At 42.5% G+C, this 18,861-nt stretch overlaps 3 protein-coding genes across 4 annotated transcripts in view; 2 read left to right on the top strand and 1 right to left on the bottom strand.

Moving 5' to 3' along the window:
* LOC142196842 (meprin A subunit alpha-like) overlaps nucleotides 1-6,115 on the top strand; it is a 40,678-nt gene extending 34,563 nt beyond the window's left edge. For both annotated transcript variants that reach the window (XM_075266822.1, XM_075266821.1), the window contains exons 12-14: nucleotides 3,011-3,181; nucleotides 3,891-4,095; nucleotides 5,928-6,115. In XM_075266822.1, coding sequence (XP_075122923.1) covers nucleotides 3,011-3,181; nucleotides 3,891-4,095; nucleotides 5,928-6,075 — 524 coding nt within the window. In that variant the 3' untranslated portion in view covers nucleotides 6,076-6,115. The remainder of the gene's footprint in view (nucleotides 1-3,010; nucleotides 3,182-3,890; nucleotides 4,096-5,927) is intronic.
* The window catches only part of LOC142198579 (uncharacterized), a 302,293-nt gene that overhangs the window by 121,766 nt on the left and 161,666 nt on the right, over nucleotides 1-18,861 (top strand). The window lies entirely within an intron of this gene.
* Nucleotides 9,235-18,861, bottom strand: part of ADGRF3 (adhesion G protein-coupled receptor F3) — a 36,779-nt gene continuing 27,152 nt past the window's right edge. The window contains exons 7-15 of the mRNA XM_075266919.1: nucleotides 17,268-17,495; nucleotides 16,338-16,559; nucleotides 15,151-15,282; nucleotides 14,868-15,067; nucleotides 14,436-14,618; nucleotides 11,808-13,181; nucleotides 11,274-11,312; nucleotides 10,413-10,448; nucleotides 9,235-9,315 (exon numbers count right to left, since the gene is read on the bottom strand). Coding sequence (XP_075123020.1) covers nucleotides 9,235-9,315; nucleotides 10,413-10,448; nucleotides 11,274-11,312; nucleotides 11,808-13,181; nucleotides 14,436-14,618; nucleotides 14,868-15,067; nucleotides 15,151-15,282; nucleotides 16,338-16,559; nucleotides 17,268-17,495 — 2,495 coding nt within the window. The remainder of the gene's footprint in view (nucleotides 9,316-10,412; nucleotides 10,449-11,273; nucleotides 11,313-11,807; nucleotides 13,182-14,435; nucleotides 14,619-14,867; nucleotides 15,068-15,150; nucleotides 15,283-16,337; nucleotides 16,560-17,267; nucleotides 17,496-18,861) is intronic.

Genomic DNA, 18,861 nt, shown 5'->3' with positions numbered 1-18,861 from the left:
GGCCGAAGGCTGGCCAATGCATTCCTATGCGAATGCAGAGACTTAGCAGTGCTGAGTCAGTTTTGCTCAACTACACATCTGATGCACACTCGGCACTGCTACATCAGATGTAGCAATCTGATGTAGCAGAGCCGAGGGTGCACTAGAACCCCTGTGCAAACTCAGTTCACGCTAATAGAATGCATTGGCCAGCGCTGATTGGCCAATGCATTCTATTAGCCCGATGAAGTAGAGCTGAATGTGTGTGCTAAGCACACACATTCAGCACTGCTTCATCACGCCAATACAATGCATTAGCCAGTGCTGATTGGCCAGAGTACGGAATTCGGCCAATCAGCGCTGGCTCTGCTGGAGGAGGCGGAGTCTAAGGTCGGACCTGAATGGAGACTGGTGTGGAGCGATCTTAGACTCCGCCTCCTCCAGCAGAGCCAGCGCTGATTGGTCGAGTTCCGTACTCTGGCCAATCAGCACTGGCTAATGCATTGTATTGGCGTGATGAAGCAGTGCTGAATGTGTGTGTGCTTAGCACACACATTCAGCTCTACTTCATCGGGCTAATAGAATGCATTGGCCAGCGCTGATTGGCCAGAGTACGGAATTCGGCCAATCAGCGCTGGCTCTGCTGGAGGAGGCGGAGTCTAAGATCGCTCCACACCAGTCTCCATTCAGGTCCGACCTTAGACTCCGCCTCCTCCAGCAGAGCCAGCGCTGATTGGCCAGAGTACGGAATTCGGCCAATCAGCACTGGCTAATGCATTGTATTGGCGTGATGAAGCAGTGCTGAATGAGTGTGCTTAGCACACACATTCAGCTCTACTTCATCGGGCTAATAGAATGCATTGGCCAATCAGCGCTGGCCAATGCATTCTATTAGCGTGAACTGAGTTTGCACAGGGGTTCTAGTGCACCCTCGGCTCTGCTACATCAGATTGCTACATCTGATGTAGCAGTGCCGAGTGTGCATCAGATGTGTAGTTGAGCAAAACTGACTCAGCACTGCTAAGTCTCTGCATTCGCATAGGAATGCATTGGCCAGCCTTCGGCCAATCAGCGCTGGCTCTGCCGGAGGAGGCGGAGTCTAAGGTCGGACCTGAATGGAGACTGGTGTGGAGCGATCTTAGACTCCGCCTCCTCCAGCAGAGCCAGCGCTGATTGGTCGAGTTCCGTACTCTGGCCAATCAGCACTGGCTAATGCATTGTATTGGCGTGATGAAGCAGTGCTGAATGTGTGTGTGCTTAGCACACACATTCAGCTCTACTTCATCGGGCTAATAGAATGCATTGGCCAGCGCTGATTGGCCAGAGTACGGAATTCGGCCAATCAGCGCTGGCTCTGCTGGAGGAGGCGGAGTCTAAGATCGCTCCACACCAGTCTCCATTCAGGTCCGACCTTAGACTCCGCCTCCTCCAGCAGAGCCAGCGCTGATTGGCCGAATTCCGTACTCTGGCCAATCAGCACTGGCTAATGCATTGTATTGGCGTGATGAAGCAGTGCTGAATGAGTGTGCTTAGCACACACATTCAGCTCTACTTCATCGGGCTAATAGAATGCATTGGCCAATCAGCGCTGGCCAATGCATTCTATTAGCGTGAACTGAGTTTGCACAGGGGTTCTAGTGCACCCTCGGCTCTGCTACATCAGATTGCTACATCTGATGTAGCAGTGCCGAGTGTGCATCAGATGTGTAGTTGAGCAAAACTGACTCAGCACTGCTAAGTCTCTGCATTCGCATAGGAATGCATTGGCCAGCCTTCGGCCAATCAGCGCTGGCTCTGCCGGAGGAGGCGGAGTCTAAGGTCGGACCTGAATGGAGACTGGTGTGGAGCGATCTTAGACTCCGCCTCCTCCAGCAGAGCCAGCGCTGATTGGTCGAGTTCCGTACTCTGGCCAATCAGCACTGGCCAATGCATTTCTATGGGGAAAAGTTAGCTTGCGAAAATCGCAAACTGACAGGGATTTCCATGAAATAAAGTGACTTTTATGCCCCCAGACATGCTTCCCCTGCTGTCCCAGTGTCATTCCAGGGTGTTGGTATCATTTCCTGGGGTGTCATAGTGGACTTGGTGACCCTCCAGACACGAATTTGGGTTTCCCCCTTAACGAGTTTATGTTCCCCATAGACTATAATGGGGTTCGAAACCCATTCGAACACTCGAACAGTGAGCGGCTGTTCGAATCGAATTTCGAACCTCGAACATTTTAGTGTTCGCTCATCTCTAATAATTACTCTTAAAGGGAACCTGAGTTGAAATATCTGCAGGGTCTTTCAGTCTGTTCTCTGGTTGTATAAGCCTTCATACATGGTTTCCTAACAGCTTTCCTGCTGTTAATAGTCCCATTATGGCTGCAGCACTGTCTGGGGCCAGGGACCTGCAGACTGCTCCTTGCCCATTCATTATTACTACTACAGTTTTTTTCACATGTAATTTTGCCAAGAGTAACTGTAAAATAGCAAATGAATGAGAAAAGCTCAATAAACATAATATATTAGATCCAGAGCACTTGACTCCAAATCCAGGTTATGATGCAGATAAAAAGATCCCTGACATACAAAAAGAGAAATCTGAGCATGTTTAGGTAAGCTTCTTGTTGTTAATGACTAGCATCCTATTAGCAATAGCACAAGCATCTAGTCAGAAGTAGATAGACTCTCCTTACACTTACTGTGAGAAGCCGAACAGGGTATAGGCAGAGATCACAGAGCAGCAAAAATCCGGGTAAACTTGCCGTTGATTGTGCAGAGAGACTTGTCCCTCCCCTTACTGTGCGAAGACAGACCTGTCCCTCAACCTTCATGACTTATATTCCTATCCTGTGCCTCTTGGTTTCTATACATAGACTTTCCCTAATATCAGGGTATGGACAGCAAATTAAGAAAGAAGGAGATACCTATTGGAATTGTAGGTATTATAATTAAGAGGTTTATTGTAGGAATTATAATTTTTGTGTCAAATGAACCCTCTATAATAGCAAATAGTCTCTGACAACTTATTTCTTTCTTCTCCATAGCTTCAAACATTTCTCGATGGCAGAGACCTTCTTTAACTGGTACTTGGGATACTTCCTGTAACTGCTACAGGACCACAGATTATGGCTGGGCAACTTTCATCTCTCACTTCAATTTACGGCGCAGGAGTTTTCTGAAAAATGATGATCTGATCTTGTTTGCGGATTTTGTGGGTAGGTCTATATAATATAGGATCTCATGGAAGTGAGAACAATAGGTAGGAATGTATAGGAATAAATCTAGTAGCCACAAACAAGGCCCAAAAAAGTGCAGTAAACCTGTATAGAGGGCGCTAAGACATTACGTATATGAAGTTAAAACTGCATTACTGCTATAGTCACTATCTGTGTATAGATGTGAGGTTCTTAGTGAGCTATTTGATAAGATTTGAGCCCATCTTCCCCGAAAAAGTGATCTTATTTAGATAGAAACCTACACTATACAGACATACCTCTCGGGTCTGGGTTTAGGCCTACACAGTAGACTCAGGACTAATGGGATCCAAATGTACTCTAGTCTAATAAAAGTAGCTTATAGGTGTGTGAAAGTCCAATATGGGGGAAGCTCGCCCTCTGTGTCCACCATGCTAAAGACAAAGTCAAAAAGCACCTCCAAAATAAAATAAAGGTAGGCAAATGCATAAGTTGAGCCCAATTTACAGTCTGTGGATTACTATGCAACATTCAAAGGGATAGTTCCATCTTAACAAGGATCCACAGGATAGAGGATCAATTGAAGATTGTGGGTGTCCAACCTCTCTTGGTCCAGCGCATGCACTGGTCTGGTCTGGGAGAACCAGAGATCAAGCTTGGAAGCATCTAGAACTAGAACTGAATTTTCAAGGTTATACCTTACTCTAAATGTCTCCATTCTGTCCTACAGATCTGACCCACCTCATAAAGACAGAAGTTCCTATCCGGCCAGCCGCGCCTTTAGTGGACGAAGAGGAAACACATGAGCGGCAGAAACGTTCTTTGGAGAACCCCTGGGATAGCTATGATGTCCAAGCAAAGGAGGCCCAGTGTGATGAAAGCCTGTGTCAGAATGGAGGAGTATGTGTGATGGAGAAAGGCAGAGCAAGCTGCAGGTATAACATGTTATGGTCGTAACTTTCTAATTGTCGTAATGTCACAATGGCCGCCAGGGGTCAAGTCTCTATGCAAGCAAAAGAATTCAAAACTCCTGAAATGTGTAAAGTCCATAAATTCAGCTTAGAAAGGCAAAAACTTTATATGTTCTTATAAAGTTGAAAGACAAGCAGTGAGGCCAATGCTACAACTTCCATGTGGGTGGTCTTATATCAAGAATATTGGTCCAATCCAAAAGAGTATGTAGACATGGGTGGCACTACTCACACAGAGATGTACATCTGTACGGGAGACAAAAAAACGCTAAATGTGGTGGTGCTCTAAGTCCAGAAAAAAGTAACATATGAAAAAAATAAATAGAAGAATTTGCTTGGCACTCACCAACAGTAGCGTAAAAAGTTGAAACTTTATTGAAGAATGTCCATACAAAGTTTAAAAGCGGGAGGAGGCACGCTCAGCAAACGGGCGACAGCTGTTTCGTATACAAAATATACTTTTTCAAGCTCGTTGGTTTCCAAGAGCGTGCTACCTTCTATTTATACTGGTGAAATCACATACACGTCAATCACATTTGTCTTTTAACTATTACATGTCCGTAACAGTTTTAAATACATAGAAGAACACCTCCATAATAAAAACATTTCTATGTGTGAACAAGACCAAAAATACAAAGTTTAAACATTAAATAAAGTTGTTTGTACTTTTAATAAACTTTAATTGGTCAGAAAAAGAGCTAAGGATCCATGGAAAAATATCCATAGAACCCTATAGTATCATATCAACCAATGAGGAGCCTGCCGACGACAAGCTCCTCCCCTTGGTGGGGTGTTTATGTAACCGGACCTGATGGAGAACTGAAGCTTTTTTTATTATAAGCGAAAGCCCATAGAATCCTATGGGATTAAATCAACCAATAAGGAGCCTGCCGACGGTAGGCTCCACCCCTTAAGGGTGTGTCTACATGGACGGACCTGAAGGGAAACTAGAGCTTCTCCAACTATGGTCTTGTTTCAACCAATGGGAGAGCTGCCGACAAATGGCCCCTCCCTTAGGGGTGTATTCGGAAAGCCGGACCTGAAGGAAAACTTCACTTCTTTTTTCTTATTACTCTATCTAACAACAAATGGCCAATAGGATTCCTGCCTACACTTCAAAGGAAAGCTGCCAACCAATGAGAATAAGAGCTACACCGTATATGTATTCAAGAAGAATTTGCTTGAAGTTATGACCCTGAAGCTCCTCCTCTTTTCAAAAGTTTATTAAAAGTTTATTAAAAGTACAAACAACTTTATTTAATGTTTAAACTTTGTATTTTTGGTCTTGTTCACACATAGAAATGTTTTTATTATGGAGGTGTTCTTCTATGTATTTAAAACTGTTACGGACACGTAATAGTTAAAAGACAAATGTGATTGACGTGTATGTGATTTCACCAGTATAAATAGAAGGTAGCACGCTCTTGGAAACCAACGAGCTTGAAAAAGTATATTTTGTATACGAAACAGCTTTCGCCCGGTTGCTGAGCGTGCCTCCTCCCGCTTTTAAACTTTGTATGGACATTCTTCAATAAAGTTTCAACTTTTTACGCTACTGTTGGTGAGTGCCAAGCAAATTCTTCTATTTATTTTTTTTAATATTGGTCCAATGTCCCTTATTTGTCATGTGTTGCTCTTTCCTTCTGTCCCTACTTCTTGCTAACATACAACTGTAGGGGGCATATGGGAAAGAATATTACTGTAGAGTCAGACAATGTGATTTATGTACAGTAGTACGCTGATATTTATTATTATACCGACAGATACTGGCACTTATGGACTGATTTGTATTACAGGTGTGCAACCAACCTGGCCTTCATGTACATTGGTGAACGTTGTGAGACCGCCCAGTTACACGGCAATGTTATTGGAATGATGGTCGGAGGAGTGGCCGGGACCATCGCTTTGACTATTGCAATCCTTGCCATCATGAGCAAGAAATAAAATCTGTGCCTATGCAGTAAATAAATCTCTGTATACTCGCCTTCCCTTGACATTCATCTTACTAATATTATTTTTGTGTGTTTGGATGTTTGTTCCTCAATCACACCTACACGGGCGAACGGATTTGTCTGAAAATGCGCACATACATACCTTGGGTCCCGGATTGAACGATAGGCTACATGGAATTCCCGTACACCACCGCAATTCACTCCCGCGGCCGATGCTTCTCACGGTTCAATTCGCTGCAGGACCTGCTGAAAGGGCTGGGATGACGCCCATTCTCATTAATTTTTCATGTGCCCACACACAGTATAATCCTCCTACAGTCACCCGTAATTTATATGTCCCTCCTCTATCTCTCCCCCAGCTTCATATACACCCTTCATCTGCCCCCAGTTTCATGTCCCCCCTCCATCTCTGCCCCCAGTTTCATGTCCCCTCCATCTCTGTCTCCAGATTCATGTCTCCTCCATCTCTGCCCCCAGTTTCATGTCCCCCCTCCATCTCTGCCCCCAGATTCATGTCCCCACATCTCTGCCCAAAGATTCATGACCCCTCCATCTCTACCCCCAGATTCATGTCCCCTCCATCTCTACCCCCAGATTCATGTCCCCTCCATCTCTACCCCCAGATTCATGTCCCCTCCATCTCTGCCCCCAGAATCATGTCCCCCCTCCATCTCTGCCCCCAGATTCATGTCCCCACATCTCTGCCCCCAGATTCATGTCCCCCCTCCATCTCTGCCCCCAGATTCATGTCCCCACATCTCTGCCCCCAGATTCATGTCCCCCCATCTCTGCCCCATATTCATGTCCCCCCATCTCTGCCCCATATTCATGTCCCCACATCTCTGCCCCCAGATTCATGTCCCTCCATCTCTGCCCCCAGATTCATGTCTCCACATCTCTGCCCCCAGATTCATGTCCCTCCATCTCTGCCCCCAGATTCATGTCTCCACATCTCTGCCTCCAGATTCATGTCCCCTCCATCTCTGCCCCCAGATTCATGTCCTCTATATCTCTGCCCCCAAATTCATGTCCCCTCCATCTCTGCCCCCAGATTCATGTCCCCCCATCTCTGCCCCCAGTGTCATGCCATCCTCTCCTTCATCTGCCCCCAGTTTCTTGTTCCACCTCAGTGTACACATTAAACTTACCTTCTCCTTGTTCTCCTGCTGCTCTCTGCGCACCTCTCTCTCACTCGCACACAGTTGTAGACGCGATGTGATGTCATCACATTGCGTCTACACAACCGGGCCCCCCCATTTTTCAATTTGGCTGGGCCCCTGACGCCAGTAGCAGTAATACTGGCCTATCTATGGCCCTGACTCCAGTAGGTAACGGCTTATTAAAGAAAAAACACATCATGTCCTGCCAGGTTCCCTAGTGTCCCGGGCCCTGTGCCAGCGGCTATTGCTGCTACCCTGGTAGTTACACCCCTGCTATTAACCTTAACATTGGGGGCTGAGCTTCAACATCACCTTAATGCCCGGTTCACACCTCCATTGAAGACTCCGTCGCAGAAACCGGGAAAAAATTGGCAGATTGAAAAGTCCTGCATGGAGAACTTATCTCTCCGCTGGTTTCAGTATAAAGACGATGGACACCTGGCAGACCCCATTATAGTCTATGGGGTCTGCGGATGACCGCTGTTTTAGCGGTCCGTCTCTCCGTCGTTCTGTCGTAGATAATGACAGATCCTGTAATTTAACAGATTATGAGAGAAGTGATGGTCGTGACCACACACAGGTCCGACTGGATCATCAAAGGTCACCCAGGATAAGGGATCTTCAAGTCCAGACCCTGACATGACTTTTTTTATATTTTATACTGTACTCAGCCATGTCCATCAGCCTCATAGACTTTGGTCACATGTCTGGTGCTCCACAACTACATCAATGTGAACTCCTAACATGTATCTAGGACAGAAATGTACAATATCAGAAACCTACAACGAAATTGTATTGTGTGGCGTCTGCAGCACAGAGAGTCTCTAGTTCTATGCAAAGGTGTTACAAGTTATCTCCATGAACAAATATTGGTATTGTTGGCCGAGATCACATCATTTCCATACACTAATATCCAGCTCTACAGGGAATGATTTGTTTAATGCCCAGTACAGCCAAACCAAATATGTCTTAGCTTATACAAAAAGCTCAATGGTAGGTGTATCCTCAATGTCATGTGTAGTCTGTACAGCCAAGGTATTAGCTAATGGGAATGTAACAGGAAACACTAAATATCTGACTTGTATACAGATCAACATAGATTAGGGTTAGATGGAGAGAAATATGATGGATAGATGTATAGATAGATAGATAGGAGAAAGATAGATAGGAGATAGATAGATAGATAGGAGAAGCGAAGGGGGCAGGGCGGAGCGAAGGGGGCGTGGCAGAGCGGCGCTAGCATGCAGGAAGAGGACCTGCTCTCTTCCTGAGCATGAGGCTCCAGCGGCCTCCCCAATCCACCGCTCGTGTGACACTGAGCCAGTCCAGGACAGCTTGTCCTGGACTGGCTTAGGTAAGCAAAAATGCTGTCCTCCCCAGGGCCCTGGCATAGCGCCACCTGAAGCGGTCGCTTCAGGTCGCCTCATGGGAGGTGCGGCGCTGGATAGATAGATATGAGATAGATAGGAGATAGATAGATAGAGGGGTAAACCTGCTCCTTTCGCCGCCCGAGCGAAGTACAGAAAGCCGCCCCCCCCCCACCGGGAGGAGGGGCAGAGCGGGGGGCGTGGCTTAGCGGAGGGGGCGTGGCACCTAGAAAGTGGGCGTGGCTTAGCGCCGTTCGCCGGCAGAGAGCAGGCCCGGAGACTGCCTGCTCACTGCCTGAGCGTGAGGGGAGGCTGCCGGAGCAGCGCTGCTCCAGTGGCCTCCCCAAACCACCGCTCCGTGCTAAGCCAGTCCAGGACAGCTTGTCCTGGACTGGCTTAGGTTAGCAAAAATGCCGCCCTCCCTGAGGCCCTGGCATAGTGCCGCCTGAAGCGCTCGCTTCAGGTCGCCTCATGGGAGGTGCGGCACTGGATAGATAGATAATTAAAATGGCAGAAGATGAGAATATACAATATATATTTTATATAATTTTTCCTTTATTTATTGGACTTATTTTACAGACAAGGAGTAGACAAGCTGACAAGGCACACATGGCACAGTTATAATTATTTCTTCTTCTTTATTGAGGCCGTCATCTTACCGGGAGCTTCAGACATGGACGTTGTAGTTGTGGCTGTGGACGTTCCCTGTTAAACAAAAACATTCCGAGTTTACATACAAGTTACATATACTATTCCCGCTCCATACCACTACACAATTGTACTAGACTGCCATCCTCAGGATCAGGTCAGGCCGCTCTGCAGTTATTTTCTCTTGCAGGCTGCTCTATGCAAGAAATGACAATTTTTTTGCAATGAATTGCAATGCATTAGCATTGTAATGCATTGCAATAGTGATCAGACCCCCTAAGGTTCAATAAATGCAAAAAAAAAAAATTAATTAATTAAATAATTAAAGTATTAAAAATTCAAATCACCCCCCTTTCCCTAGAACACATATAAAAGTAGTTAAATACTGTGAAACACATATATGTTAGGTATCCCTGTGTCCGAAATCGCCCGCTCTACAAATCTATAAAAATATTTTTCCTGTTCGGTAAATGCCGTAGCGGGAAAAAGAGTCAAAAGTGCCAAACCGCCATTTTTTCACTATTTTACCTCTGATAAAAATTTGAATAAAAAATTATCAAAGCAAAAGCAATTCCCCAAAATGGTAGAACTAAATAGTACACCTGGCCCTGCAAAAAAAGACGCTCTATGCATCCCCGTACACTGACGTATAAAAAAGTTATGGCTGTCAGAATATGGTGACTTTTAGAAAAAAAAAAAAATTGGCAGTTTTGGATTTTTGTTAAGGGGTTAAAATGTAAATAAAACCATATAAATTTGGTATCCCCGGAATCATACCGAAACACAGAATACAGGTGATTTGTCATTTTGGCTGCACAGTGAACGCCGTAAAAACGAAGCCCGTAAGAAAATCGCACAAATGCAGTTTTTCTTAAAATCTCCCCATTCTGAATTTTTTTCCAGCTTCCCAGTACATTCTACAGAATAAATAATGGCGGCATCATGAAGAACAATTTGTCCCGCAAACATTAAGACCTCAAATGGCTCTGAGAGTAGAGAAATAAAAAAGGTATGGGGTTTGGAAGGAGGGGAGTCAAAAACGAAAAACGAAAATCAAAAAATGCCGTCGGCGGGAAGGGGTTAATATATAAAGTAAATATATATCTCACGACATCATTCCTATATTAATATTAACAATAAAGCTGAAGACTCACAGATGAAGTTCGCGTGTTGAGGAGCACTTCCCGCACCTAAATGTAGATGGAACCACAATTACATTGCATTATTGGTATTGGTGCTACATGTGGGCGTCACATAACATAAATCGGAGATATAGGCACATTAGCAGTTATTACACATACCAACCAGTTGTAATCTTATAGTGGACACAGGCTTTGTCATAAGATACGAGCCTCAAAAGCCCAGTAGAAGACCACCCCATTTGGAGTTGACTTTGGAGACATTATTTACCACTTGGGTCTATTCATGAATAACCTGCTCGATAAGTGATGTGTGTACAATGATAACTATAGGAATTATGATATGATTAAAAGTTGACGTATACAAGTTCAGTAGACTTGGAGGGTGGCCCTCGGCAGGGTTGTCCATGGCTAGACCCCTTGAGCTCTGTTGTGAACCCTCCAGGCCAACCCAACCATCAAACCATGGGTAGGACATGAACATTATTAAATAAGTTCTCAATAAGTCATACACGGTAGGCTTACAGCTTGGACTTAATAACTTTATCTATATATAACTATATTGTCTGTTCTAATGTCATCTCCACTGTATGCACAAGTGGAATGTGGTGGCGCTACATACTAAAATGAAATTACATTTGGGATGGACTGGGGACCTGAGACTACCAAGAACCTTAGGTATAGGGCTGGAAAGTATAAGAATTTCCAAGAAAATTGGATTCCGTGAATTTAAAAGGTATGTTCACTTTTGCAAACTTGTATTTGCATGCATTTAAGATTTTTGACGTCTAGTTCATGATTCTAGGAGATATCTCCAGCCTTATGCAGGCCTTTATCCCAATGGCTATATGTATGGGGGTTGTATATCAAACTTACCTTTCTTTCTGTGATGCAAGTGAGTAGAATAAAGAAGCCCTGCCAAAAAGATACAGAAAATTAAAATATAATAACCCAGTTTTGCCTTTGTGTGGTTATTTTATACCCATTCTTTGGTTTCTTCTTCACGGGCCCTGGAGCCTGAAGGGCCCAATGGCCTCGCTACAATATAAGAAAGCACCAGTATCATAGATGACACATTGTCAATGGGAACCCCGTTACAGATTTTGCAGTGGGGTCCAGGAGCTTTAAGTTACTCCTCTGCTTGATGAGAATCTAAAATATGGGCCATAATATAAAATAAACTGGTGTTATGTATTATGAAGTAGTAGATTCTTTAAGCAAGGTCCTTCACCATTATATAGCATTATACCAGATGTGACCTTTCCTCTTGGCTCAAGATATCCTGAGATAAATGCCAGCTCTAAAAATGAAACATAGGAGTCATCTTGCACCACTCATCTTGCGATATCTTGAGCCAAGTGGAAAGAAAATTTCTATTTCCCCATATGGAATGGTTCTTATTTCTGTTACCTGGAAGGCATTCATTGCAGCAAATCCATACGTGAATATCTGTCTGGTTAAATTATCAAGTTCTGTCAATAGAGCAAATCCAAAGGACCAAGTCAATCCAAAAACGGGGGTCAGAACCAGTATGGCCTTCAAGATACTCTTGGCTGTATCCCTGTCCTCTGCATGGCTCTTATCAGAAACAGAAGGACGGGATAACTTGGCGATGACAACCAGAAGTGTAAGAAAGTTGAAGACGATGATGGATCCAGCTGGTACGGCGAATGCATAGATGGCACCAGTTTCTGGATTCAGCCAACACATTTTTTCATGTCTATATCTATCTTTGGGGTAGAAATATAAAAATGTTCCAGCAGCTATGATGGCTGGGACCAAATATCCAACAAGAAATGACAGGGAAACATATACTTTCTTTCTCAGGTGGTGGAAGACGAAAAGCAACTGGTGTAAGAGCATCACACTTTGGGCAAAGGTCCAGAAAAATAGGGCTAGGTAGAAAAAATGGTTTAAAAATGTTATCGAGAGGCAGATGAGCTTCTCGGTGATGATGGAAGGAAATGCTGAAGACAAGAAGCAGACATCTGCACATAGTAGAGACACCGCAATGTTGACCAATGAACTGTGTCGAAAATACGAGATATTTGTCCTAACGACGGATTTCCATACATACCACTCAATGAAGACACAGATACATAAAGAAAGTATGGAGACACCAAGTCCAACATAGGTTATTTCCTCAATGACAGCCAAATATTCCACATTTATAGACATAAGTACCGCGAAAGAGGTCAAGTGGCTGCAACTACAGTAGGTTATATTATCTTCCACCTTTGAGGTGCAGCCAAAATCTGACCAAGATCCACCAGAACCTGGTAAAGTGAAGTCCCAAAAAACACAAGATTGAGAATACCTCTTATCTGAAGTATTTGTCTCAAAAGACATTAAGATATGAGAAGAAACAGAGGTGGAATCCGATAGCCTTATAGATGTTGACTGCACATGGCTGTTTAGTTTTGAGTTATTAAACTTCTTAGTGGTACTTTGTAGGAGGCCACCGATGGTGTTGAAGGCTACGCTGGTGATCTTGACATCGCTATTTTGCAGAAGTGAAGATATAGTGAGCTGATCAATGGACATGCTCACACCAAGATTCTTAAAGTTCTTCTTATAGTCTTGTCCAGCTTGTCCCATTTCATATACGTCTCCTTTTAACTGGATATTCTCTAGATCAATTTCAAAGGAGCCATTCTGTACGTAAAGAAGCTGGCTAAACAGCTCTACTGAGTGAAGCACTGTAGAAGCCGGTGGACAATTGGGATCTTTCCACAGAGAAGTATAGTTGGGGTCTGTGATATTGCTGGCCAGGCTGAGGAAACCCTGGAAGAATAAGAGGAAACATCTTAGATAGGATTAGAAATAGGATGGCCTCATTGTTCCACATACAATGCCACGCCTGCCCATGGAATGTATCTGGTATTGCAGCTCAGCTTCATTGAAGTGAAAAGGACTGAACTGCTAAAGGTACAAACTGTAGACAAAAATGATACTGATTTTGGAAGACAGGTGTCCGTTTCATAACTTAGAACATGTAGGGTTTACAGTATGAATACATACCTGCCTCCTCTAGAAAATCCATTTACATGCCTTTAAAGGACTCCTTGGCTGACTACAGCAAGGATTTTCCAAAAGTTTGTCCCTGAAAGTCTAAAATTCTATTCTTGTGGGGGTATTAGTTTTTTTTTTTAGAAAGTTCCAAGTAGACATGGTCTCAGATCAGTAAATATACATAAATACAACATTATGGGTGGTAAAAAAGGGTACCGCTATGGGTCCTACAAGACGCCTTAAAGAAAAGGGCAATATTCAGAAGTGTTCTTAGCTATGTAAGAAGATTTCCATTCTCCTCTTCTACTTGAACAGGGAATGTAATGAACAAATGTATCAGTGCTAGTCACAGAGTGGTTGTTACTCTTTGACTTTAAAACTTACTTGACCTTATAATATCTGATCTTGTCAGTATATTGAAGAAGGTCACTGGTTTGCTATGTACAAGTGGCTTTAGATCTGGGTGTGGGCACAATGTCAACCTGTAGGCAACCCAAGTCTCCTGATCTGTGCCATTAGATTGAGAATGTACGAAGTTCTACTGGTAAGGTGACCTGGTGGGCGTCTGAAAAGTACTTGTGGAAGACAAACCCACAACATGAGTAGGGTACGATTTCATAATCCTCATGTGAGTGCACTCACTTTTAGTTTAGCTTAGCTTTCTATCTAAGCTTTAATACATGGAATGCTTACATGTATAGCTCTTACAGTAGACTGGACCAAATAAGCGCACCATCTTTACTAATCTTTCATATTTCACTAAATATTCTCTTTACATATATTACATGTCTCTTGACTTTCTCGGGGTTCAGAGACCTCCAGATAGGTTTTCTCTGAGCTCCTTTAGAGAGGCCTTAGGATTCTCACCTTTAGAGGGCCTTCTGGCTCAGAAGGTCAAGGAGTAGATTTTCCTTTTGCCATAGACCACAGCCCAATGAGCACTGTTTGTGGCCCTTAGGTAACAAGAACACAATTTTGGCCTTATAAATAAACTAAAAAACAAAGAAAAATTGTTGTGAGACTTACGGTAACTACATCGGAATCAAATGTGTTGTTGAGACCTGATGCTATTCGGGAGATGGTTCCCAGTATGGTGACCACCGCAGCCACCTCCGCTGTATTGTTGACCAATGCCCCGCTACTGTTGGACATCTGTTGGATTATTTCTGGTACTCTTTCACTAGAACTTCCCAGACCTTCATCCAGTATCTGAAAACACAGCCATAAAGAGTGAGATACTCATGTAATGTATGGACATGATTGGTCCTCCAAAACAAGGGTTGTACTTTGTACTGTTGCTGCTCACCCCGTTGACTAAGACCCCCCCTCTCTGATCCCACTCTATTAATTCAGAATTTCTTTATAGGGTATTTGGGAATAGGGTTTTCCAAGCCAAATGTCTCCCACCATAGATCATCCACATGTTCCAGTATGTAAGATTATGTTGATGGTTGGTACCTGAGCATTACTTAGAGCCTTCTGCAAGTTCTGGTTTATACAGTTGTCCTGTACCATCAGCCACACTCCATCTGGTGAACAATCCCGGGTCAGAGATCCATATTTCCCATAAGGACAGGTTGCAATGGCTGACATGCCAGCTTTTGTAATATTCCAAGTCAGCCCATAGCTTGTGTTAGTGCCGCAGTATGTGTCTCCCACTACAAAAAGCCAAAACTTATTATGAATATGATAACATGGTGGTTACCACTTGGTTCTTTTTTGTGCCAAAAAATGCCCGTACCTTGGATTATAGTCACAGGGATACTAGAATATTTCTGCTGTCCAGCCTGGTTTGTAAATGTACAGGTGAAATTGGTATCATTAGATGGATGTGGAGGAGCCAACGAGTAACAATTCAAGTCCGTTCTATTACCTGGTAAGATAAAATATGATTTTTTATACATCTTAGACCCATTCATGTTATTTTTTGGAGGTACATTTTTGGAATTTAGACCCAAAAAGGGTAATTTCTCATGACTCTAATTGTAAACAGGCTGCAATTCGCAACAGAAGCATTGTGTAGACCTTTAGACACACAGGAAAGACATCTTCTGGCAGAATATTACTGAAGGATGTTGTTTTGAAAAGCTGCTCATCTTGTGACTTACATATTGGGACATATCCATCAGGAGAAATGAAAGAAACCTCTGCATTTCCATTAGAATAGGAGAATTAGCAAATTATTAACAAAGGTCATTCATTCTGGGATCCGACTAGTGGCTGAAAATAGAAATCTTGTTTCCGTAAGAGCTGTCCCCCTGAGAGCATCCTTATTAGAGATGAGCGAGTAGTACTCAATTGAGTAGGTATTCGAAATACTCGTACTCAATCGAGTACCACTCGCTATTCGAATGGAAAGATTCAATGGAGAACCAGCATTGATTGGCCGAATGCTATACAGTCGGCCAATCAACGCTGGTTCTTCTCCTACCTTTAGAAGTCTTCTCCGTGCAGCTTCCCCGCGGCGTCTTCCGGCTCTTCATTCTCTCTGCCAGGCATCGGGCTACAAGAAAATGGCCACTTTGACTGTAAGCGGCCATTTTCTTGTAGTGCAGGCATGCGCAGTCAGCTCTGCCCAGGCCCGATGCCTGGCAGTGTGAATTCAGAGCCGGAAGACGCCGCGGGGATGCTGCGCGGAGAAGACTTCTCGGAGAATCCAGCCCGACCCTCACTCGTGGACTTGGTAAGTTCAATTTGATCGAATGTTGCCTACCCCTGAAATGAGCATTTCCCCCCCATAGACTATAATAGGATTCGATATTTGATTCGAGTAGTCAAATATTGAGGGGCTACTCAAAACGAATATTGAATATCGAGTATTTAACTACTCGCTCATCTCTAATCCTTATGTTTGTAGAATTGATTGTATGGGGCTGATATCTTGTTGACTTCTCTCTATACATTGGACTCTTTTAGTTGTATACTCACCAGGCTGTAGGCTTAGTGTTACATTGTTATAAGTCCAGGACACATTGTATTCTTCACTATCAAATACTACACAGCATTCCAACACCAACGGGGAAACACCCTTTGTTGTCAAAGTCTTCTGGATTGGGTTGACAATGATCTCAGATGGGAGTAGCAAAACATTGACCTCTGCTGTTGCTTCATGTACAAGGGTATCATTGAAGAACTGGCAAATATATGTCCCTAAAACAAGTCAGAATGTTACTTCTTATAGGTTATGATTCTAAATAACGAAAACATACAACACAAAGAAATGCAACCTCAGAACTTCAAGTCTAAAGTGATGGGACCTGCGGGAGATCTTCTTAGAAAGTGACCCAACTGCATGACCTCACCTCTACATGAAACCCTAGGAGATCACATGATGGAGTGGGGTCTTTGCATCAGAAATGTATGAGCATATGTAGCATGACTCTGCCAAATCCCAAGTTCTCTGCTGTAGCTCATAGAGGGAACCCCCTTTAGTTTTTCGTCTACACCACTGGGTGGACATTGAGATTACAGGGCTATATTAGAGAGTTACCATGTATAGATAGGTTCATTAAGTTGCAAAGTTTGACCCAGAAGTGACTTAAGGGACAAGGGGATGATATTGACCAAAGGTGATCGCCAGTTGTCTATGCCTGCCATCCCATATTCTTATATGTTTATAAGCAACATAGGTGGGAGGTTACCCCCAAATACCCTATATGTGATATGGATGCAAGGTGGTTGATCTAATTTCCTTCCTGGTCCTCTAAATCTCTAGATATAGGGTGGCCACCAAAAACCTTACATTTTCTGTTGGGGGCCTCATAATATCAAAACACTGTTACCAATACATAAATAAGCAAAGTAACAGTAGTGTGCTGGCCTCTTATTTTGGTAGTAAATTGTCTCATAGTCACTGACCTTCCCACAAGATGTCCACCTTGTTGATGTTGAGAACAGAGATGGTCTTATCTGACTGGACCTGCATTGAAATAGCCACGTTCTTTCCACCGCTATAAATCATGTTGGTAATGTTATTGGTGGTCAAAGACCAGTTCACAAAATTTATTGTTTCATTAATTTGACAAGTCAGCTGGATGGAGTCCAAGTATCTCACGTCCAGTTTCACAGGGTCAATATATGCCACTCCTGCAAAATGAAGAAATGCCATACATAGGAGGCAGTATTATAGTAGTTATATTCTTGTACATAGGAGCAGTATTATAGTAGTTATATTCTTGTACATAGGAGTAGTATTATAGTAGTTATATTCTTGTACATAGGAGCAGTATTATAGTAGTTATATTCTTGTACATAGGGGCAGTATTATAGTAGTTATATTCTTATACATAGGAGTAGTATTATAGTAGTTATATTCTTGTAAATAGGGGCTGTATTATAGTAGTTATATTCTTGTACATAGGAGCAGTATTATAGTAGTTATATTCTGGTACATAGGAGCAGTATTATAGTAGTTATATTCTTGTACATAGGAGTAGTATTATAGTAGTTATATTCTTGTAAATAGGGGCTGTATTATAGTAGTTATATTCTTGTACATAGGAGCAGTATTATAGTAGTTATATTCTGGTACATAGGAGCAGTATTATAGTAGTTATATTCTTGTACATAGGAGCAGTATTATAGTAGTTATATTCTGGTACATAGGAGTAGTATTATAGTAGTTATATTCTTGTACATAGGGGCAGTATTATGGTAGTTATATTCTTGTACATAGGAGTAGTATTATAGTAGTTATATTCTGGTACATAGGAGCAGTATTATAGTAGTTATATTCTTGTACATAGGAGCAGTATTATAGTAGTTATATTCTGGTACATAGGAGTAGTATTATAGTAGTTATATTCTTGTACATAGGAGGTAATATTATAGTAGTTATATTCTTGTACATAGGAGGCAGTATTATAGTAGTTATATTCTTGTACATAGGAGGTAATATTATAGTAGTTATATTCTTGTACATAGGAGTAGTATTATAGTAGTTATATTCTTGTACATAGGAGTAGTATTATAGTAGTTATATTCTTGTACATAGGAGGTAGTATTATAGTAGTTATATTCTGGTACATAGGAGCAGTATTATAGTAGTTATATTCTTGTACATAGGAGGCAGTATTATAGTAGTTATATTCTTGTACATAGGAGGCAGTATTATAGTAGTTATATTCTTGTACATAGGAGTAGTATTATAGTAGTTATATTCTTGTACATAGGAGGTAGTATTATAGTAGTTATATTCTGGTACATAGGAGCAGTATTATAGTAGTTATATTCTTGTACATAGGAGGTAGTATTATAGTAGTTATATTCTTGTACATAGGAGCAGTATTATAGTAGTTATATACTTGTACATAGGAGGTAGTATTATAGTAGTTATATTCTTGTACATCAGGAGCAGTATTATAATAGTTATATTCTTGTACATAGGAGGTAGTATTATAGTAGTTATATTCTTGTACATAGGAGGCAGTATTATAGTAGTTATATTCTTGTA

The sequence above is a fragment of the Leptodactylus fuscus genome, chromosome 3 (genome assembly GCF_031893055.1).
Source record: "Leptodactylus fuscus isolate aLepFus1 chromosome 3, aLepFus1.hap2, whole genome shotgun sequence".
In the NCBI taxonomy this organism is placed as follows: domain Eukaryota; kingdom Metazoa; phylum Chordata; class Amphibia; order Anura; family Leptodactylidae; genus Leptodactylus; species Leptodactylus fuscus.
The sequence above is the reverse complement of the archived record's forward strand: the minus strand, read 5'-3'. Positions and strand labels throughout refer to the sequence as shown.